General features: G+C 32.9%; 2 protein-coding genes and 1 pseudogene across 4 annotated transcripts; all 3 read right to left on the bottom strand.

Annotated features, from left to right (window-relative positions):
- Positions 1–387: 387 nt before the first annotated feature.
- On the bottom strand, positions 388–3,056 carry LOC110693079 (annotated as a pseudogene).
- A 6,840-nt stretch (positions 3,057–9,896) lies between these two features.
- Positions 9,897–12,342, bottom strand: LOC110693077 (probable inorganic phosphate transporter 1-3). Its single transcript, XM_021870207.1, has 2 exons — positions 12,293–12,342; positions 9,897–11,829 (listed from the first exon to the last, which is right to left on the bottom strand). Exon 2 carries the CDS (start codon positions 11,743–11,745, stop codon positions 10,156–10,158), a length of 1,590 nt encoding a protein of 529 aa, XP_021725899.1. The 5' UTR covers positions 11,746–11,829; positions 12,293–12,342; the 3' UTR covers positions 9,897–10,155.
- A 5,083-nt stretch (positions 12,343–17,425) lies between these two features.
- On the bottom strand, positions 17,426–24,004 carry LOC110693076 (serine/threonine-protein phosphatase PP1 isozyme 2-like). 3 transcript variants are annotated; one of them, XM_021870204.1, is made up of 4 exons: positions 23,147–24,004; positions 19,143–19,702; positions 18,835–19,056; positions 17,426–17,937 (listed from the first exon to the last, which is right to left on the bottom strand). In XM_021870204.1, the coding sequence occupies exons 1-4, from the start codon at positions 23,319–23,321 to the stop codon at positions 17,911–17,913; spliced, it is 984 nt and encodes a 327-aa protein (XP_021725896.1). In that variant the 5' UTR covers positions 23,322–24,004; the 3' UTR covers positions 17,426–17,910. The 3 variants fall into 3 exon arrangements, with proteins under 3 accessions (XP_021725896.1, XP_021725898.1, XP_021725897.1); XM_021870206.1 differs by having other exon boundaries at positions 17,426–17,934; positions 18,841–19,056; positions 23,147–24,003; XM_021870205.1 differs by having other exon boundaries at positions 17,426–17,934; positions 23,147–23,731.
- Between the last annotated feature and the right edge of the window lie 100 nt (positions 24,005–24,104).

Below are 24,104 nucleotides of genomic sequence, written 5' to 3'. Positions count from 1 at the left end.
TATACATGAAGCATAATAGTTTTATTAAACAATATAATAAGAATAATTGTATAACTTAAAGTTGGCTAAGATGGTTAGACTTTCAACTTAATTATTCTTGGTCATGAGTTCAAACACAATAACCATTTTTATTTTTATTAGCATTAAAAATTTTGATTGTGGATGATGTGGCATGTTTCCAGTGTTTGAGATCGAATGGTGCCACGTGGCAGGTCCACCAAGACCGAGACCCAGAATTTTGGAGATGGACCCACCTAGACCCACTGGGTCTAAAAAAATCAGACACAGATCCATTAGGTCTAGCCACTGGGTCTAAAAACACAAAAATCATATCTTACCTATTAAAAACACAAACAGAAACATTATTTTGGTTATCCAAACTAGGAAAATAGGAACTATATTATGGGACGGAGGGAGTATCAACTAACTTTAGAGATTTTTATTTATACGTAATACTTTATGAGGTATCAGTTGCTTAAACTTGTAAATTGGAAACTTTGCCCGAAGTAATTGAGAATAGTTCTAAAAATAGGTAGAATATTAAAAAAGTTACACAAATTACACAGTAGTTTTTTTTTTTTTTTTTTTTTTTTTTTTTGACATTGTGGTATGCGCACGTCTCCTACAGGGTGTATATATAGTGTGCCATTGGGGAGTTTGTTTGGGACATTGGAAGTTCCCAATCTTTAGTATACTATTATGCTTCATTCCAAATTGACTGTCACACTAATCCTTACATATAAGGATCGGGGTATATGCAATTTTAAATTTGACTTTTATACTATTTATATACATGATGCACAATGTTAGTATTGAAAAAAAAATTGCTTCACTTAAGTAGCAACAAGGTCTTGAAAAGAGAGCTCATTGACAATAGTATTTTGATACCCATGGAATTAAAACGACGAAAGATAGATTAGGTTGAGTTTCTTACTTTCTTGTTGGGTTTGATAAATCATTTAATTTTAAATGCGAGCAGTGATTATTCGTTCAAGCTTTTTGTTAGATCGAGAAATTTGATCAACTTCCTCATGAAAAGCTTCGTGACACACGCGCGCACATGTACACACACAGTGCAATTTGATCGAAGAAACTAGAAATTAACAAGATAATTATACAACTCCATGTCATGCTACATAATGCACAACCTTCACAACTATGTAATTCAAAATTATTAAGATATTGTTGATGTACCACATTTTAGAAGGATAAAAGAGTGGAGCCAAAGGATATATGAATTTTCATTGCAACCAACTACTACAATAAGAACAAAATTTAACAAATTAGAAAATAAAAGCAAAAAAAATATTTGAACCCAAAACAAAAAAAAAAAAAAAAAAATTCAACATTGACAAGAAATAGAAAATTAAAACACGGCAATACAAGAAAAAAAAAATTAAATTATACCAGGTTGTAAAGCAAATAATATAATACCACTAACATCTAATCACGCAGAACCCTTACGTCCATCTTCCATTTCATCGATCTCAACCTCTCCTGCTAATTCTTCAAGTGATTTACCCTTAGATTCGGGAACCATTAAAGTGCACAACATGCCAATGAAGTTAATTACACCCAAAACGATAAGGGACTTACTCTTCCCAATGCCAGCTGGATAACCATGATCTCTCTTAGCCGGATCTTTCTCTTGTGAAGCATACACAAAGCCAAATGCACCTACTATGGCCCCAGCTTTTCCTGTTGCTGCTGATATACCATGGCAAGTAGACCTCAACCTAGCTGGAAAGACCTCTGCGGGCACCACAAAGGTAGTGGCATTAGGACCAAAGTTAGCAAAGAAGAAGGTAAGCCCATACATAATAATGAACCCAATACGGTTCTCTTTTTGTTGCCAATATTTGTAGGGGAAGGCGATGGCAAACATGAAAACAGTCATGAAAAAGAATCCCATCATTTGAATCCACCAACGTCCAATTATGTCTATGAAAGCGACTGTAAACCAGTAGCCAGGGACGGTTCCACATAGAGCAATCAAGGTTTGAGCTCTTGCTACCATATACACCTCCCTGATAGCATTCATATCTGCTGCTGGTGGGATCCACCCTATGGAGGTGAAAAGATCTTTTTGGAATAGGTTTTGACTGTAAAATGCAATGTCTAGTAAGAACCATGTACTAGTGGTTCCTAGAAGGCGAAGACCGTATTGTCTAGCAAATTCTTTTGTGAACAACCCAAATTGATTCCTTTCATTCTTTGCTATTTGGTCAACCTTTTCCTCCTCGGCATCTATCTGTACCTTTTAGGACTTTGGACATGTCTGAAGCAGCTTGCTTAGCATCCTTAGCAACAAGAGCAGTGTACCTAGCAGTCTCAGGCATCTGCATACGCCAATAGTATGTTGTGGCAGCAGGTATGGCACCAAACATTAAGACAATGCGCCAAATGTAGTCGCTCTCCGGTGGTAGGGAGGCGATAGGGTTGACTTTGAAAGCAGGGGGCTTGAATTTGGCCTCAAACGCCGATGCAACTATTAGGGAAACAATCCCTCCGGCCAAGATACCCATACCTTGCATGGCAAACACAGCGGCAATGAAACTTCCACGAGTCTTCTTGTTAGCATATTCAGACATGATGGTGGCGGATAGAGGATAATCTCCTCCAACACCGAACCCAAGCCAAAAACGGAAAAAGCAAAGGGTGGTCATAACACCCTTAGCACTTTTCCCAAAGGAAAGACCAGAGGCAATGGACATACAAACCATCATGACCAAGGTGATACCGTACACCTTCTTCCTCCCCATCTTGTCTCCAAGCCAACCGAAGAAGAGTTGGCCAGCTAGAGTTCCACAAAGCGCAACTCCACTAACAGCAGCAGAGACATTGATAGGCAAAGCTCCTGGCTTTTTTGATCCGGGTACATCATAGTAAATGCGACCGAGAATCTTCGTCAATAGGGAGATGCAAAATTAGTCATACGCATCTGTAAAGAATCCCATACCAGCAATCACGATTGCCGTGAAATGGTACCATTGCGTTTTCGCTATATCTAGTGCATTCAACACTTCTAATTGTTGTCCTTTCACCATGGATGTGTCTCTTTTTGTTCTCTTATCTTCTAACTCGTTATTGACCTTATATTTTAAAAACCCTGTATTGTAAATTTATTAAATTTAACAGTGTATAACATCATATATATAAACGGAGAAGGATTAAAGTGCTGATATGCAACTATTCTTTATTCAAATATAATGTGCATATACTTGAAACAGATGTTATGGTGCACATTTGATCTTATTTCAGAAATAAAAAGATATCATCTCCAACAAAAATTAAAATGTGCACATTCAAACACACATATTATATATGCATCTTTGTTATTATATACGAGTATATTTTATCTTTGTTGCGTACAATTTTGAACAGTTATTGTTTGCACACAAATTAAAGCAACTAGAGAAGGGGTCTTGAAAGAGTGAGTGTAAAAAAGTGAATAATGTAATAAGATATAGAGTGTATATACAAGTATAATGGTATATGACTAATGTCAATACTAATATGAGTGTAACAAAAAATATGAAATATGAAGTAAAAGGTGATTTGTATATTTAAAATAAAGAATAATAGAATTAAAGTGTTGATAATGTAACATCCACAATACGTAATAATGGACAAGAGAAAGAGAGAAACTTACTAACCCACGTCGAGAGGAGGAAGAAGCTAAGCTAAGGTAGAAGAGAGTAGTAATTGATTAGTGAGGAAATTGGAGCGATTAAATACGAGTATTTAAATGTAAAACATGTTTACACATTCTCCGGAATCTACTCCGTAATCTTATACGCATATACTCTACTCTCAATAAGTCAAATATTTGTTTATGCATGTTTGTGTTTGTGAATGAAAATTTCCACAATGTCTCTTGTATAGTTGTATGACAATTAGAACACAACTATCCAACCAAATGATTGATAAGTTCAATGATGGTATCTTTTGTTCAAATAGTACGGAATACTCCTTTGTTTTTATTTAAGTGTTTCACTTTAACTGACATACTTGTCAACGTACAATGTACTTTGACTAATGATATCTTAAATTATAACAAGTATAAATTATAAAAAATTGATATTTGAAAATTATACGTATATTCTTTGAGACTATTCTAATTTAACATTTACTTATTGATTATAGGAAAAATTGCAAAAAATCACCTTTTATTGTTCGTAAAAAAAAAAAAAAAAAAAAAAAAATACCTCAAAATTTTATTTTTATTTTGTAAAAGCACATCTAATACCACCTTTTTTTTTTTGGCGAATTAACTCCTTACCCTGTTTTTCATCCTTTGACTTGGTTTTCAGGCATTGACCTACACGTAAGAAGCACTGTTCCGATGAGTTCCCCCCTCCCCCCCTTTTTTCCCCCAATTTACCCTCTATTTCTCCAATTCAACTTTCTCTCTCCTCCCTTCTCTTCTCCAACAAAGTCCCAATTACTCACCATTGACAAAAGAAACTCCATTTTTAAGCGTGAATAGCTTCAATTAACCTAATTTCAAGTAAGGTAAGGTGTTGTAATTATTAAAATTCTTGTAAATTATGTTGGGTTTTCGAATTTTCATAAATTAGGGTTCTTCGTTTTGTCCACCAATGTTGGAATTAGGAGTAATTTCGAGGGGCAAATGTACACCAATGTGGTCTTTAATTTGATTATATATATATGTGTGTGCGCGCGCGCGCGTGCTTGCTCTATTGGGCTTCAATGGAGGAAGGGGGTGAGGAGATGGCCGGGTGGGGTTGGGTTTTGGATGGATACGGGTAAATTAACGGGGGTGGAATAATTATCATGGGAGTAGCTTTATTGGGTGAGATGGTGTTGGTGAGGGTGGTAGTGCATTGGTGGTTGCGGTGATGGTGGCAGTGAATTGGTGGTTGCGGTGAGGGTGGTAGTGAATTGGTGGTTGCCGTGAGGTGGTGTTGGTGGGGGTGGTAGTGAGGACGTGAGGTGGTGTTGGTGAGGGAAAAAAGAAAAAATTAAAGGATATGGTTTTATGAGATCACGTGACCTACACGTGCAAAGTCAAAGCCGGAAAACCAATTCAAACACCTAAAACAGGGTTAAGGTGTTACTTAGCACAAAAAAAATGGTTTTAATTGTGTTTTCACAAGAAAATTTTATAAGGTGTTTTTTCACAAAAAAGGTGTTATAAAAGGTGATTTTTTGCAATTTTTCGTTGATTATATTTTATCTTACTTATACAGCACAAACATTGGTCAAAACAATGCCTATGAATAGTGCCATAGTCAAAATAATGAGGCACTTAAATAAAAAACGAAGGGAATAATTTTTTAATTTCTTAATCAGTCACTAAAGTTCTGGGGCATACATTACTGTACAGAGCACAAGCTAAGAAATTTATCGTGTATGTGCGTAATATAAGAAACCTATTAGGCTTTATTCTCCTTTTTATTCGAAAAAAAAGAAACAATACTCCCTTAATCTCTTTATTAGATTCCTATTTCTATATTCCTCGTATAATAGTTAGTTGGAATCTAATTAAGGGATGGAGGGAGTAAATATTAGTGGATTCATTAAATTTAAAAACTGTTGATCGATAGGAAAAAGATATATATTAGTAAAAAAAATTATAAAAATAAAATTGTTATTGAAAAACAACTGATGAAGTCATAATAATTATTATTATTATTTTTGTATTTTAAAAAAAATGGCAAGCAAAGGTAATTTTGGGAAAGTAAAGTTTAATACCTAAAAGTCTAAAGCTTCTCTTCACTTATACAAAGTACATATAAGAGATGCTATATACTTCCTCTGTTTGCTTTTGATAGAAACATTTGAAAATATTTGCACTATTCACATTTATTTGACCACCTTTATTGGTTGATTTATACGTTGAATAAAATATAGTCATGTTGAAATCTTATTAGATTTTTCTTTCTATGATTTTTTTTTTTACACAAATTGTTTTCTTTTAATTATAGATATGAAGGTTGTAAATATATATGCATTGGCAAGATAAAAATCAAATTGAATGGAAAAAGTAAAATTAATATTATAATGGTAAGAAAAAATAAAACATTACTAATTTTGAATGTCACTATTAATGAGAATAACTGAAAAAGTATACATGTCACTATTAATGAGAAAAAAATATCCCACAAGTTTCGAACATGTTTGTTGTCCTTGATGTTTTGATGATGACACAAGTCAAACTTATGTTTAGCCTAATGTCTTAATAAGTTGTGTAGTTTGAAGTGTCAAGATGCAGAGCTATTCAAGACAAAGGAAGAAGAGCTCAAAGAAGCAGAAGACTAGTTGCAGTGTTCCTTTGGAGGAACATAATTAAGCTTCGGAGTAGAAGCAAGATAATGAAGACTCAGAGCAGAGGCTTTTTAAGAAGATATACAAAGTCTAAAGTATTTTATATTTTAGATTTTATGTAAATGAAAGTAATTTGAAGTTGGATGATTAGTGGGATGTGTATAAAATCTGGTTTAAGATAGAATTTAAAGATTGCTAAATTATAGGGAAGTTTGTTTTGAAAAATAACTTTTTCTGATTCCTTATACAATTAAATATATTTTTAATTTCAAAAAAAAATATCTTTAAAAAGATTATGCAATTGTTTCCCTAAACTTTCGCTACTGGTGATTGATTAAGTCCTCCACTAAACGAAGAAACTGCTTCTAAGTGGCTCAACGTGCCCTGAGTTTTAGGACATGGTTGAAGCACTAGAAGTGATGGAGCATAGTGGCGTTGATGTGCAGCGGTAGTGGCGTAAGCACGTGGAGGAAGTTACGGCGTTTTAATCTAGCTAAGTTTTTCTATAAATACCTAAGTTGTTTTCTGAAAAAATTCACCCTTGCTCAATCTTATTTTCTACCTTCTTAACTTTCATAAGAGTCAAGAGTCGCATTCTACTTTAAGTTGTTAACTTCTTATTTTATTTCATTAGAGTATTTCTTTCAAGAGTTGTAATTGGGGATTGGGAGTTTGAATGAACTCTAGCTAGAGAAGTCAGTAGAGAAAGAGTGAGAAGAAAAGAGCAGTAGGTTGAGGAACGTAGTCCTGATGGAAACTCCAAGTTTGTAGAGGAACTACTTGGAGATAGAGTCTTTAGCTTGTAATAGGTTGATTGCCTTATTATATTCTAGTAAAGAATCTTTCCTAAAATCCCAAGTGGTCATGGTTGTTCTTCTTGTTAGAGCCAAGAAGTTTTCCACGCTAAAATCTCTTTGTGTGACTTTGAGCTCCTTTAGCTTAGTTTTTATAATTCCGCAAAAAGTTGGCTAATTCCTTATTGTCTCCTCATTGATATCACTAGTAGAAAAAATTAAAAAGGCACCCCTTTATTGCCACCGGTTCAGTCCAAACCGATGACAAATGGGCTAAAAAATTGGCGGGTTTATGAACCAGGAAAAAAGGCACCGGTTTAATTCAAACCGGTGGCAAAAATATAAAGCCCACCGTTTGAACCGGTTCCAAGCCTTTAATAAAAAAAAAACGCTCTCCACTCAAAGTCTCAAACCCTATTTCATTCTCCACCCTTATTTCGCCGCTTCTCACTCTCTCTCTCATCCCTTTCTCTTTCATCTATCTTTCTCTGATTTTTCATTCTCATCTCCTCTTTCTCTCGTTCTATTTCTCTGATCTATGAATCTCTTTCTCTTTCAATCTTTCATCTCCTCTTTCTCTCGTTATCCTTTTCTCTGATTTTTGGGTTAGATTATTTGAGGTTAGTATTAAATGCCTTGTTTTTATGGGTTTTATTGTTGTAATATTGTTCGAAATTTCGGTTTTTGTGATTTTTATTGGTTTTTTCTGGGGTTAATTGATTTTCGAAATGTTTTGCGTTTAATTGATTTACGAAAATTTTGGGTTTAATTTAATTTTATTTGAATTCGAAATATTTTCTGGTTAATTGATTTTCTGGGCTTTATGTTAATTGATTTTTCTGGGTTTCTTCGAATTTTTTTTGGTTTAATCCACCAAGAACGCACGCATGAGCAAGATAGGGTTTAATCGATTTTTGATTTTTTAGTTTAATCGATTTTAATTTGACTTTTTTTATTTTAATCGATTTTTTTAATTTTAATCGATTTTAATTCTTTTTTTTATTTTATGGGTTTTTAACTGATTTTCTATTTTTTGGTTTGTTTTAATCGATGTTTTAACTTATTTTAATTCTTATTTTTTTTATTTTCTGGGATTTTAAACTTATTTTAATCGGTTTTTTTTGTTATTTTAATCAATTTAAATTTGATTTTTTCTGGGTTTTTAACTGATTTTCAATTTTTTTTTATTTTTTTTTTTGTTTTTAATTCGATTTTGTTTTTTTCTTGGTTTTTTTTATTTGATTCAATTTTTTATTTTCTGGTTTTTTTTTCGCAACTAATTCAATTCAAATTCGATTTTGTTTTTTTCTGGGTTTTTTTCGTTATTCGATTCGATTTTTTTTCTAATTTTTTTTTTCACAGCTAATTCAGTTTAAATTCGATTTTTTTTTTCAGGGTTTTTTTGTTATTCGATTCGATTTTTTTCTGGTTTTTTTTTCCACGGCTAATTTAATTCAATTTAATCGATTCATGCAGGTATACTATTGCTTTGCAAGCCTAAAATAGTGCACATAATCGAAGAATCAAGAATCAAGAGTATTGATTTAGAGTATTGATTTTTATGTAATATTTTTCTTGATTTATTTTGTAGTATTTTGTTTTTTGATTTATATGTTGTAATTGATCAATTTTATAGATCTAAATTGTAATTTTTTTTTTATTATATACTGTAAATTTTCGATTATATTGAATGATAGTTGATTTATATTTTGTTGTTCTTCTTTATTTTAGATTTTTAGTTAATATAATTTTTTAGTGAATAAAAAAAAATACATTTTTTGGGATTTTTTGGCACCGGTTAACCGGTGCCAAAAATTTTGAAATAATTTTTTGTGGGATTTTATGGCACCTGTTAACCGGTGCCAATTTCGATTTTTACCACCGGTTTGAACCGGTGGCCTTTTATCCACTAAATGGCACCCCCCACATTGGCACCGGTTCAAACCAGTGCCAATTTCCTTTTTTTACCTAGCTTAGTGTATAAACATAAATTAATAGTATATGTTTAAGTAAGCACATAATAAGGATAAAAAAATTTAATTTATATATAGCCTAGAGAAAATTAATAAAAAGGAATAGCTTCAATAATATTAAGACAATGTTAAGTTTTTTTTTTTCTTTTTTGTTACAACATTATGTTTTAAAGTAGTAACCTGGCGCAACGTCTGGCCCGGGCTACACACTAATTTGTAGTTATACATTTCCTTCATTTTTTAATGCTTATAACACATCTCTAAAATGAAATTGTCACAACACTAGCAACACACTATGATTATAAACTTTTTTTTTCTGTAAAAATTGTATTTTCATCTTTTTTTTAAAAAAAAGCTCATGACACTCTTAATTATACTCATAACAATATCTCTCAACCTTATTTTAAGTGTGTTTAATCATGTGAAATCCACTTTTCTTAAATAACGTATGTAAAAAAAGCTTGTTGTAACTTGTAAGTATTATAAATTGAAGACAAGAAGTAATAATAACACTAAAACTGATACATATAAACTACTTCTGATTTTTATTAGTTGCAACTTTGGAGTATTATTTGTAAGATATAAAATATTCGAAAGTTACAACTAAAAAACAAAATCGAAGGTAGTAAAAATTAAGGGCATTTTAAGTGGACAAGGATATCTCTTCATTAGCTTATATAATAGAGGTAATATATTTTGAAATGAATCGACTAAAGAAACTAACTTGAATTCGGGAATTCAAAGCATTCTTTCGACTTTGTGAAAGTAAGCATATGAATTATCCTTGACTCGCCTTGAAGCGAAGATATAGCTAGAAAGGTGTGGAATAATTTTAAAAGAGTGGACAGAGAGTTTTAAAAGTTTAGTTCAAATTTCATTAAATTCATAAGCCACGTTTTGATAGTAAATCAAATAAATTAATACAATAACAACAAAAAAAATAGCATAAAATATTTGAGCCCAATTGCCCAAATCAACATTGTAGCTCAATACAATCAACAAATTAAAGCAACTGAAGTAGCAAACAAGAGAAATATTGGAGCCGAACAACTGATAATTAAGAAGTAGGCAACAGCTCCAATTCACCGCAATGTTAATCAAGCGGATCCTCTGCGGTCGTCATCGACCTCAACCTCGCCAGCTAATTCTTCAAGTGACTTACCCTTAGATTCGGGAACCATTAAAGTGCAAAGCATACCAATAAAGTTGATGACACCGAGCACGATAAGAGACTTACTCTTCCCAATACCGGCGGGATAACCATGATCTCTCTTAGCCGGATCCTTTTCTTGCGAGGCGTACACAAATCCAAAGGCTCCTACTATAGCCCCGGCTTTTCCAGTTGCTGCAGATATACCATGGCAAGTAGATCTCAACCTAGCCGGGAAGACTTCTGCGGGAACCACGAAGGTTGTGGCATTAGGACCAAAGTTGGCAAAGAAGAAGGTTAGCCCATACATAATAATGAACCCGATACGGTTCTCCTTTTGTTGCCAATATTTGTAGGGGAAGGCAATGGCAAACATGAAAACAGTCATGAAAAAGAATCCCATCATCTGAATCCACCAACGTCCAATGACGTCTATGAAAGCGACAGTGAACCAATAGCCGGGGACGGTTCCACATAGGGCGATCAATGTTTGAGCTCTTGCTACCATATACACCTCCCTGATTGCATTCATATCTGCTGCTGGTGGGATCCAACCGATGGAGCTAAAAAGATCTTTTTGGAAAAGGTTTTGACTGTAAAATGCAATGTCGAGTAAGAACCATGTACTGGTGGTTCCTAGAAGGCGAACACCGTATTGTCTAGCAAATTCTTTAGTGAACAACCCAAATTGGTTCCTCTCACTCTTTGCTATTTTGTCAACCTTTTCCTCCTCTGCATCAATCTGAACCTTTAGGACTTTGGACATGTCTGAAGCTGCTTGCTTAGCATCCTTAGCCACAAGAGCGGTGTACCTGGCAGTCTCAGGCATCTGCATACGCCAATAGTATGTTGTGGCAGCAGGTATGGCCCCGAACATCAAGACAATACGCCAAATGTAGTCGCTCTCTGGTGGGAGGGAGGCAATAGCGTTGACTTTGAATGGGGGAGGCTTGAATTTGGCCTCAAATGCGGATGAAACAATTAGAGAGACAATACCACCGGCCAAGATACCCATGCCTTGCATAGCAAAGACAGCAGCGATGAAACTTCCACGAGTCTTCTTGTTAGCATACTCAGACATGATTGTTGCAGATAGAGGGTAATCTCCTCCAACACCAAATCCAAGCCAGAAGCGAAAGAAGCAAAGTGTTGTCATAACACCCTTGGCAGAGCTCCCAAAGGAGAGACCAGAGGCAATAGACATTGCAACCATCATAACCAAGGTGATACCATACACCTTCTTCCTCCCCATCTTGTCTCCGAGCCAACCGAAGAAGAGTTGGCCAGCTAGGGTACCACAAAGAGCAACTCCACTAACAGCAGCAGAGACATTGATAGGCAATGCTCCTGGCTTACCAGATCCCGGAGTGTCATAGTAAATACGACCAAGAAGCTTGGTCAACAAAGAGATGCAAAACAGGTCATATGCATCTGTAAAGAATCCCATACCAGCAATCACAATTGCTGTGAAGTGGTACCATTGCGTCTTTGCAACGTCAAGTGCATTTAGCACTTCTAATTGTTGTCCCTTCGCCATGATATGCTCTCTTTTTCTTTTCTTCTTTTCTTCTTTTTTTCAATTTTTCTTTTCTTATTTTATCTTTCTACCTTCATCTACGCCCTGCAAGGTAAAACAATCATATTTGTGTATTAAAAACCTGAATGAATACTTAATTTTTGTAATAAAATTATTAAAGCTTGAAACATCGAAAAGGATATATTAATTTAGAAATTTTGCAATGAATGTACTATATTATTTCAATATTTTAATTAAAGAACATTTTTTTTTTTTGAAAGAATAAAGTATAATATTATTTTAGAATATTGTATTTATATTAAACTTTACTGGTCATACAGTACACATGCTACACTTTAGGCATGTAAGAGTCTAAACATATGCATTATGCAAGTTAAGCCATAAATCATTATATATCGACTACCTATATCTAACTACTATTGTTCAATTCCAACAATCGACTAATACAAACCCTAAACTATATATTATAACATTCAATACGGAAGAAATGTATGGTATGTATTAAATTGGACAAAAATATAAAAGAGCTAGAGTTAAATTCACCAACCAGTGCGTTATGAAGGAAGAAGCTCAAGTAGAAGAGAATATTTGTTTTTGTGAAGGAAAATGGAGGGAACAAAGACGAGTATTTATATGGAAATCATGTTTACACATTCTTCCGGATTGGAATCCTCTCCGTAATCTTTTAAGAATATACTCTTACAATATGTATAAAAATAAATGGATCTTAATAATTACATGCAATGCCATGTTTTTACAAAATTTTAAGATTAATGTCTCCTTCATGACATTTGAAACACAACTGTCTATTGTTTGAAGGAATCAAGTACACAATCATACAATTACATGAAATTAAATTATGCATATGCAATTATACAATTGATACTATTTTTTTTAAAATAAAATTGATACTATTTATACTTTAGTTATCTATCTTAATTTATAAATATTATAAAATATAAAAAAATCAATATATATTGATAGAATCGTCTCGATCAATATATATTTTCAAAAACTCTTTACTCGTTGATAATTAGAGAAATTAACTATTATGTTTGTTGATCTGTACTGAAAAATAGTTGATACCTGACATCGTATTCGATTTGTCTTAAATCTTAATGTATATATATTTTTTTTAAAATAATTTTTTTTTTATAATTTTATTTATAGAGAATTAATGTTATTACAAGTTATAGTAAAGAGTTTACGTGCACATTTCGAAAACAAAACAATTAATAAGACACGAAGGAAATTCAATGCAATTACTAAAAATAAGCTTCCTCGTTCATTAGTACGGACACAAATTAATGATAACATTTTGCAAATACTCCGTAGAATTTTACTTGGAGCATCAACTGGCTAAACGTCTAAACCATTGAAAAATCATCGAAAAAATAACAGGACCAAGACTTAAATACATATTCCAACCAAATCAAATTGGCACAATATCAACCAAAGTCTATTATTATTAAAAGAAATATTAGTTAATTAAATTTTAAGGAAAGGACCGTATAATGTTTGGTTCCTTTTCAACTACGCATACACCGTACGGCTCACCTATGTTTCTTTTAAGGACGAATACGGTTATACATACGGACCAGCCGTACAGTTAGAATATTGGAATTGGCATGAATGTCTTTGGTTAGTTAATACTATAAGGAATTATATTAAAAGAAATTTAGCGTTAATACTATAAGAACTTATATTAAACCTTAAAGATCAATAATTCGACATAATAACCTTAAAGCATTTATATTATTCTTTATAATACGAACGGATATAATTTGAATTTGGGAATTATTTCTCCCAATAAAGATCTCTAATCTTAAAATATATACGTACTTCGTGTTTAAAGGTTGTTTATTATCTCTGTTTTTTTAATTGACACATTTTGACTTTATCATTCACTTGTTTTACATTGACTATTTTTATATAAGTTGTGCTTGTGAAAAATACGATGAAGTGAGATCTTGTACATTTCATATTAATTTATACTTTATCAATATTTATTTTTTTTAGAATTTTGATGATGATTTAAAATTAAATATATTGATTATTGAAGTTTTGCATTTGCATACGTGACTCATGCCAATAAAAAACTGGATGAAATTTAAGAATAATTGACTTTTTATTGTTTTACACTTTTACATTATGTATTACTCACTCTACAACAAAGCCCATTTATCAAATGAAATATTCAAAAAGATCATTCTATTAATTTTAACTGATTAAAACATATTTTTATTGTCTCTCTATTTATTTGTATTTTAAAGTTACTAATTTTCACAAATTACAAAAAAAAAAAAAAAATGATTTGAACCGATTTTTTAATTGATTAAAAATAATTTTTTTACTAAATTGAACTTATTTTAACAAAGAACTTTTTTTTTTTTACTGAATTGAACTTATTTTTACTAAGTACTTCCTCCGTTTCTTTTTAGTTGACACGTTTCTTTTGTCACGTGTGTCAATGCACAAATTCAACCATAATATTTTTAATTTTCGATAAGCAAAGATTATGAAAAGTTGATATTTAAAAAATATATATCGTGACGATTCTAACAATCCCACATCACTATATTTTTCATTACATGTACGAAGTAAATTACGAAACACGGTCAAAGTGAAGAATGTGAATAGTGCTAAAATCAAAACATATTAAATAATAAAAAACGGAGGTAGTATTATTTTTGAAAGGTGAAGAGAACAAGACCTAAAATTAAAATATTTTTACATAACATCTTAAAAATTTTATTTTTACTGATAAAAACTAGGAGTAGGGCTGTCAAACGGGTCGTATCGTGTCGGGTTTGTGTTCGTGTCGATGTTAAACGGGTTGAAAAACCCTTGACCCAAACCTAACCCATTTATTAAACGGGTTGAAAACCCTTGACCCAAACCTAACCCGCTTATTAAACGGGTTACCCGTGTAACCTTTTACCCATATAGTATGTAATAAACTATAATATTCAATATAAAAATTAAAAAGACATACATCATTAATTCATTAATATACTATAAGAAGTTAAAATTAGTAATTATAGCAAAAGTACTACAAGAATTTAAAGTTGGTTGCTTTAGCAGCACAACCATACATAAGAATTGTCCCAAATTAACAGCCAAATTTTAATTTACAAAAGTTGAAATTTATTTTATCCGCCAAATTAACTGCCAAAAATTACCTAAATGTATACATGGTGCCAAGGCAATTTACAAAATTACAAGTTTAGAACAAAATTTTCGGTTTTTGTTACTACTTTATTAATAGGTTAAGCGTGTCGGGTTCGGGTTAGCGGGTTGTCGTTCAACCCATTTATATAATTGGGTTACGCGTGTCGGTTTCGGGTAGAAAATTTCAACCCAAACCTAACCCGTTTAATTTCGTGTCGACCCAATTATGTAAACGGGCCGAGAATACTTGACCCAAACCCGCTTATTTCGTATCGGGTTCGTGTCGGGTTTTCGTGTCGTGTCACCTTTTGACAGCCCTAACTAGGAGCAATTTTTACTAAACATTATTTTTTGTTGAACTTAGCGGTTTTTTTTTTTTTGGGTAAATGGAAAAACTTAACTTGTTTTTTACTACATACTTCCTATATACTCCACTAGTTTGACTTCCTTTAATTTATCCACATCAATACTCTTTTTAAAAAATGACCTTAACATGTACTGTGTTCAAATAATAACTTTTTTTTTAAAAGGTAAGAAAAAAATAAATATTAAAAAGTCCCCTCCTTACAAATTCATTCCTAATGTAAAAAATGAGTATTTTAGGGCCCGGACGGGGTGTTCAAGTAATAATTGTTAATATAGAGGCGGTATATGTTATTATGTTCTACGAATCTAGATGCATAATCCATTGGAAGAAAATATCTAAAATATTAAAATGTAAATAAAAAGAAAGTCAATGCGCTGACGTGGAACTATGCATGTAGATTATTTCCTCAAACACACAAAAAAATAATGTACAAAGTAGGGGAATAATGTCAACGGGTTTACTAGCACAAAGTTTGCTTAGCTTCCAAAAGATGGTTTTGTTTCTATCGTTGGATTTACTTTTTTATTATTAGATGTCTAAATTAGCAATTACAAAATAGAATTAAAAAAAGAATGTCAACGGGTTGACTAGCTTACAATTTGCTCCCTTTGCTAATGCTTTGTTTCTATTGGTTACATGTACACTATCAGCTCAAAAGTTAAATTAAGATAATAAAATGTCAATGGGTTGATTAGCATACCAATAGATCAAATTTTGGTAATTCAATTGATGCTTTCTTTTAGTCAGATCAGTACGCAAAAAAACTACTTGCGGATTTTAATTACAAGTGTAGGGGACTACATCATAACCCCTAAATTGTCATCTTCCACGTAACTTGTAGTGAATGTATGATGTAGTCCATGTAGTCGATGTAGAATTGTAGAAATATACAAATAGAGAAAAAGTAGGTAAAGAAAATCCAAGTTTATCAATATGATAAACAAAATTTGTTTATCAAATGGCAAAATTGTAAATAAATCAACAACTTTTTAGTAAATTTGGAACCCACTATTGTTGATATATTTACGAAAATGTCATGATGACTGGGCATTTATGTTGTTTTATTTACCATTTTGTCATTTGATAAACAAATTTTATTTATCAAATTGATTAATTGGGGCTTCCTCGTATTTATATCCAATTATCGATTTGGGTTTGAGTCATTTAATCAAATTAAATCAAGAAATAAATTCGGTTTTGAAATAGTAACCTGTACAATTTAATTTCCCACCAAAATGAATATGAATAAAAAATTGGTAGTTTAGATTCGATCTAAAATACGAAGTTGAATTATTTTTTTACAATTGAGTAAATTTGCCTCAAATTTTAGATATAATAATTGAAAAGTGATTCTAGATAACTTTTCAATAATGTACTTAACTAGGTCCAAGTAATTTTAGAAATTTTAGTATAACTAGGTCGAAGCTCGACTCGTGTTCAACTCAAAATTTCAACAAGATTATTATCGACTCAAAAGCTCGATCTTTTCTTTTTTTTTTTGGGTATAAAATCATTTGTAACCAAAAATTACTCCTATCTCTTAACATTTGAGCCTTAAGGATTAGATATATTTACACTTTATTTAAGGGATTTAGTCATCATTAAAATAATTTGATAAAAACAAGTTTGACACTAGATGGAACATTTGTTGATCGGGCCCTGAGCTAAGCCCTAGTCAAGCTCGATTTCTCTAGCTCAATGAGCTTCAAGCCGAGCAAAGAAAGGCACGATTGATCTCAACTCATGAACTTGTTAACACCCTTTCCGATAACAATAAAAGCAAAGAAAGGCACGATCGATCTCAAGTTCTCAACTTAACTTGTTAACACCCCCATCCGATAACAATAAAATCAAATCTTCTATGGAGTATAAATTTTGTTTTTAAAAAAAAAAAAAAAATCCAAAATTTAATAGCACGTCATCAACCACCAAATAATTTAACTAATCAAATTTTATAATCAACACACTAAACTACATAGTGGTTGTCCATCATATGTAGTTGATCTATCATCTTACTTACTTAAACACATTATCAAAATAATTAATTTAGCTCTTATCAAAAAAAAAAAAAAAAAAAAAAATAACTTAGCTAGAGTTGAACTTCCATGATAAAGACCCACACACAAACAGCTGGAAACTCCCACCAAACAAATCATCAAGACCAACTTCAAACTCAGTCTCATATCACATTTTGGTGCTCTACACGATCACCAACAACATAATTAGGCATACACTTTATAAACATTTCGTCAAATTATCAAAAATGACAAGACATTAACATCTATAATACATGATAAACAATGATTACTTGGTAATTGCCTAATTAGTATATGCTTAGTCCAGTTGACAGCTCCATTATGTATTGTACTGTTCAACTATTAATACATAACTCTATCACGACATCGCATTTGGCGGTAAACTGGATAATGTATTAGCAAATGATATGAGGGTCACTGTCTTCAAACAGCTGACTCGTTGCAGGCGCTCAGTTATACTTAGACATGGTAAGGCGTCGAGGGGCCTGTTGCTGAACTTCTATAATTGTCAGTAAACGCGTTGATTATTTTATGCTCTTCCCATGAATGGAAACTTTCTATAAGTGACTTCGTCAAAGATGCTCATTTCTTTTATACTCTTCCTCCAAAGAAAGACTGCTAATAGAATAATCCGAGAACGGTCATCAGTCATCACCAAAGATACCTTTAACATAATGTGCAAAGCAATATGTACAGCATGCAAATAGAATAATTCATGTACACTCGTTCATTTACCAAAGACACCTTTAACATGATGCGCATAGAAACATGAAGTATAATTTAGTATGGAGCTAAGCATTAAAGATTGGAAAGAGATAGCATCCTTTAGTTTTTGACTTGAGGATTTTGCAGTAGTAATGTATATAAAAAAAAATGGAGTACCAGTAGAAAAACAGGAGTTGTGTTTATGTTGTTATTTGGCTGCTTCACTTGACTTGTTAACCAACTAATAGTCGCAGTTTTTACTAGTTGTCTTGCCCCTATTTATAGAAGTTTACCAAAGTCGATATATGCCTTTATTTGGCTCAGTGAATTAATATGAGGAAATACAAGTTAAAAAGCTTGAGCATGTTTTTCAGCCAAATGATAAGTCACATACCCAACATAAATTTTGGTTGTAAGATCACATCAAACTAACTAAAGGCAAAAGCAATTAATAACTAGCCATTAGTCAAGTGCCAAAAAAAGGCCGAAGTGAAGATGGACAATGGTTATGTAACACTGCAGCCCCGTGATAGCATGCATTTTTAACAAGAAATACTTGCTTCAATACTAAATAATTGCAACACATGACTTTGCACTATTCAGATACTTGATTTGAACACATTTTTGCTAATTTATTGAAAGCTAATGTTATAAAGTACTATGTAAAAAGTTGTTAGTTAGCTTTACTATATATTTTCATCAATTTTTTTGTAACTTGAACCAATACATAATAAAGTCATTACTGTGCAAAATTGACAAATGTGAAAATCATAGTGTTGCAGTTTTTTGAAAAAAGAAGTAAAAGCATACCTTCACCTTAGCAGGAGTCCCTGTCTTGACAGTGGTAGTGCTGCCGCCAAAGCCAAATTTTGGCCTCTTTTCTGCAGGCTTTAGTATTTGGAAAGAACACATTAAAGTTTCGTCTACACTCATCATCGCTCCAGCATTGTCAAACTCACCACAGTAATTAGGTGCTGAAAATATAGTAACAAGTTGCCTATTAGCAAAGAACTCGTATCCATCCTCAACAACCTGCACATTAGATATATGAATATTATGAGCAATTAAATTTGATGTACATGTTTTAAAGGCATATGATGTGTTAAGAATATATTAACCTGGTGTGCACGACAGATTAGATCAAGGTCCAGCTTTTTAAGAGTCTCAGTTACTTTATCAGGACCGAAAGTATAGGAGACCCCTCTATCATTCATTCCCCAGCCCTGGATATCATTACAAGGGTCAGACCAAAGGAGATCACACAACAAACCACTTTCTGGAACATCAGTTGGACGGAGTAGATTACGTATTTGGTCCAAATTATGCAAGTCAGGGGAAATCCCCCCATGCATGCACAATATCCTTTCATCAATAAGAGCTGCCACGGGTAGGCAGTTAAAGGCATCTGTAAAGACTTTCCAGAGTCTGACATTAAACCTTCGTTTACACTCATCATAAAATCCATATATACGATTTACAGAGGCACATTCATGGTTGCCCCTCAAAAGAAAAAAATTCTCAGGATATTTTATCTTATAAGCAAGGAGAAGACATATTGTTTCCAAACTCTGCTTCCCGCGATCAACATAATCACCCAGGAACAAGTAATTGGATTTTGGAGGTAATCCACCATATTCAAACAGCCTCAGGAGATCAGAATACTGCCCATGAATGTCTCCTGCACACATGAAAGATGTAACATTAGGAAATTGCTTTCAAAATTGATAGAAGCTTAATAAGAAGTATCTTGTTTCTAATAATAGTTAGCAAAAACATAGCTTGGGGATATTTTAGCAAAATCATAGAGGCCCTATTATCATCCAACCCAGCATACAACTTCATGAAGCATGCATCATACTTTAGGAAATAAGAGATGACATAAACACATAGTTACTACATTGCAGTTTGACAGAAAAGGTTGTGATTGACACGGCAGGATATTTACATTGGTCATATACTCATACCAGTTTGTTTTGCTCTGTATCAATATTGATAAGTAATAGTCCTTTATGACTCAGAAAATATCAGTTTAACATTAAGAGATAATATGTACCAGAAAATGCATCGAATGATTTGAATCAATTATTAAAACCATGGGAATACATATCACATATCAGAATAAATAACAGTCCATGCTGGTGTGAAATAGATAACCTTGATTTCCAAGCACAATTAGTGACTCTAAGATGAAAAATACCCAATCACAATAATGAATTAGCCAAAAAGATAATCTATATTCTGGAAAATAGCACTCAGGCACATCAACCCTATCCCTCATTAAAAATTAACTTGACAATAGAATACCAAGAAGATTTACTAGTTACTTCCCTTCTCAGAACCTCAATCATTAACTTATCAAACTTCTATTGGTCTACCATAGGTTCAAAGTCCAAAAGATAAATAACATATTGCACAAGTATTATGTTACAATTAAAGTTTCATTTCTTGGACTTATGTCTAAATCTCCACTTTAGTATTTGCATCTCACCAATGACAACTAGTTAGTTCCCCTTGTCAGTTTCATATACAATATCAAAGCTATGGCCACCCAGTATGTAATGCATGTCTAGCATTGTATAGCTTCCAAGGGAGACACTGAGTGCACCTAACAGTCCCTTGTTGTCAAATATCAAAATTCATCTGCCTCAGATACCACAAGTCTCAGTAAGAATGATGGTACAGCACATCAAATCAATAGTAGAAAAAAGTTTTGCAACTCGGAAAGGTGAAATTTTACTTTGATTAATGACTTCACGCTAGGCAGGCAAGTCATGAGCAAACTAAAGTTGCTATTAAAATAGCAGACCAACAGATTTCACAGCTTATAGAGTTCACTGCTAAATTTATGTACAAGTTGGGATTTTATGTGAAATCCATCTACCACCACTTTGTCAAATTAATTTTTGAGGTTGTAACCTTGCTGGCAACCAAGGCATTAAGATTTCCAGAAAGAATACATCAAAAATATGTCGGAGATAGAATGCACTTGAACCACTTGGGAGTTGGGCCATACCTAGAAATAAGATGGAAGGAAACCTTGCAGGTCAGAGGGCCAGACTGTGTAAGAACCTACACACAGGAACGTAGAAGAAATTTGTAACTTGTAAGAACCTATCCTAGGCAAGAGAATGACAGATGGAATGGAAGCTATTAGTCTATTACTCAAAGCTGTGGGACAAAAATCAAGACTAAATTGTCCAATAAAATAGCAAGTTGGTGAGTAGGTCATAGTGTTGCAGTAATAGCTAATTTGCCTGGTTTGTTTTCCTTTTCTGGATGGTCTAGTAGACTTCCTCCAAGGAAGCAAAAGGAAACTACTCATCCATCCTTCTGAGCAAACAGGGTCCATCAGAAAAATATTTGGAATTGCAGCAGATAGTATCAGAAATCATTCACATTATGAAGTTTTCCCATTTCAAAGCCATTCTACTACGTTAAAAATAAAAAAATAAAATACTTCTCCAATCTGCAGTCATATCAATGACCCATAGGCATTAGTAACAAAAAACTTCACTCATTCTCTGAACTTCGGCACAATTCATATTTCTACTTACCATCAGGACATATTTCAGGGGATAAAACCTGGCAATGGCATGTTTATAAAACCAGTGATTTGATACTATGTTTAACAAGGACCAAGGAAATGTTAAAATCCCAATGAAAATCACTTAATTCCCTCTAGACAGTCGTTGTTCAAGTGTTATGGTCTACATGTAAAGATAGCAACCAGGCACATAAGTTGCAAGTAATGAAAATTTTGCATAATTGGTTACTAAGCTATTAAAATCAGACTTATAATACTACTATGGACCTTATTCTTCGTCTACAAACACACCATATGCACTTCCGTGAGCACTATTAAAACTAGTTTTAGAAAATATTTAATTTTGTCCCACTTAGATGCAGCCTCCAAAGTCCAAAAATAAACAAGGAGATTACAAGAGCGAAAATTTTCATTACAGCCTTCCATAAAAAAGATGAGCCTATCTTTGTTACATGTCTTACAAAACCATATTAAAAACTTGGCATACTAAACCAGTCTATTAGTCATTAAAGTACAGGTACATGAGCATAGATATCTATTAATAATCAAGAGAACTACAAAGTTACTTTGCTTTGGGCTATGTAACACATATTACCTATATCAGAGGGAAATGCTAACCATGACAAACCCACTTTAGCTCACAAGTAAAGAAAATCATTCGAGGATGACACAAAATCATGCTTAATGCATGACGGCCGGAATAGCTAAACCAGTAATAAACAATACTAGTATCTAACACTCTCAAATCCAATTTACTAGCCATTTTCTCAAACAAAATATCTCGCTAAAGTATTGAACAGTTTTATTAATCAATTACTGCACCTAAAAGATGGTAGTTGCATTTTACAAAGCTGAATTTTGGTTGAGACTTGAGAGTGCATAAGCAGCACCAAGCATATTACAAATTTGATTAAAGCAACAAAGTAACTTGAAAATCTCGGACTTCATTGTCAAATTCATCAAATGTTGTAATGACATGATAAATTCAGACTACATGGTCAAATCATCAAATGAACTAGCATTTGACATGGTTGGTCCAAACACTAGAATTTATATTTCACCAAATACAACCACCTCATTCCACCTGTAGCAGCAGCCAACTTTCTCTTAAGTAATCATTTGAATATGAAGACATCAACTAAACAAGGACCACTATACTAGGTCTCTCTATAGTTTGACCTTATTACACCAGTCAATTTGTAATCACTGTATGCAAAGCCCATACAAATACTATCTTATTTCAGGGTTTTTAGTGCATTTTCTATAAACTATGTTACTCGGACTCTTTATTACACCTCAACAACCTATGTCCAATCCTCGACACTACTTGTGGGCCAAAATCATACAAATTATTTCACAAAAATAGCCGAGGGACAATTGGACGTACACCCGTGACCGACACGATCCGAGTAGCCGTGTAACACAGCCTATATATACAAAACATTCCAAGATGACAAATTTGCAACTCAACAATAAAATTCAACAAAAACCCACTTCAAATCACCAAAAACCCAGTAAAAATAACAATCAAACATAACTTAACATTGAATAAACTACAAAAGGAATAAGAAGAATTACCACAAATCTTAACAGGAGCTTCAATTTCCAAAAGATTAGGCTGTTTCAAAAAGATTTCCCTAGAAAATAAGCAAAGTTGACGGATCTCAGACTCAGAAATCTGAACCTGTTTACCAGGTTTACCCTTAACATCAAGCAATCTGGTAATAATGCTATCAAGAACAGCAGAGTCCATAAAATCAAATAGGTGGGAAAACAGAAAGAGAGAGAAAATAAATTAGAGATGGAGAATGAATTGAAAGAAGAGTAGCAAAGAACATCACAAAAAAAAAAAAAAAAAAAAAAAAGAAAGAAAAGAATGGTGAGAAAAAAGCAAAAAAGATGAAAAGGAATTTTAATTTAGCTTTAGAAGAAACAGAGTTTGGGAAATACAGGTAAAGTAGAGATTCTGGGGATTTTTTGATTTTTAGATTGGAAATTGTGAGTGGGAAAAAATGTGGAAGAGAGAGAGAGAGTGGAAAAAAGAAGAAGGGGAAAGAGTGAATTGGGGGAGGCTTCAGCTACTAGCAAAGTGGCAAGTGGGAATGAATGAAGAATGAATGAATGAGTTGACTTGTTTACTTTTTTTTTCTACTAGTTTTGTTCTCTCTATTTGGTAAGTTGATGGCGGCAAGACTACCATGTCTTTGTGTATGGTTACCCTAGTTATGGCCTCCCCTCCCTCCCTTTTGTCCATTGATACACCGCGTCGTTGTGTCTTACTCAAAACGGAATATTATAATGGTTTTTTATTTTTTATTTTTTATTTTTTTAATAATGTACGTTATTTGACTACTCGTAACTTGTAAGCGTAATTCAATTATGGTCTTATGGGAGTTAAGGAAACAAGTTCTATGGGTTTTATTAATAGAATATGAGTTAGTTAAAAAAAAAAAAAAAAAAAGTGTTCATATGGTAAAATAGTTGAAGATGGTTAAAAGGAAAGTTTTTCAAAATATGAGATATTCTTTATTTTTAT

Source organism: Chenopodium quinoa, unplaced genomic scaffold (genome assembly GCF_001683475.1).
Source record: "Chenopodium quinoa cultivar QQ74 unplaced genomic scaffold, ASM168347v1, whole genome shotgun sequence".
Taxonomy (NCBI): domain Eukaryota; kingdom Viridiplantae; phylum Streptophyta; class Magnoliopsida; order Caryophyllales; family Amaranthaceae; genus Chenopodium; species Chenopodium quinoa.
This window is presented reverse-complemented; position numbering and strand designations above follow the sequence as displayed.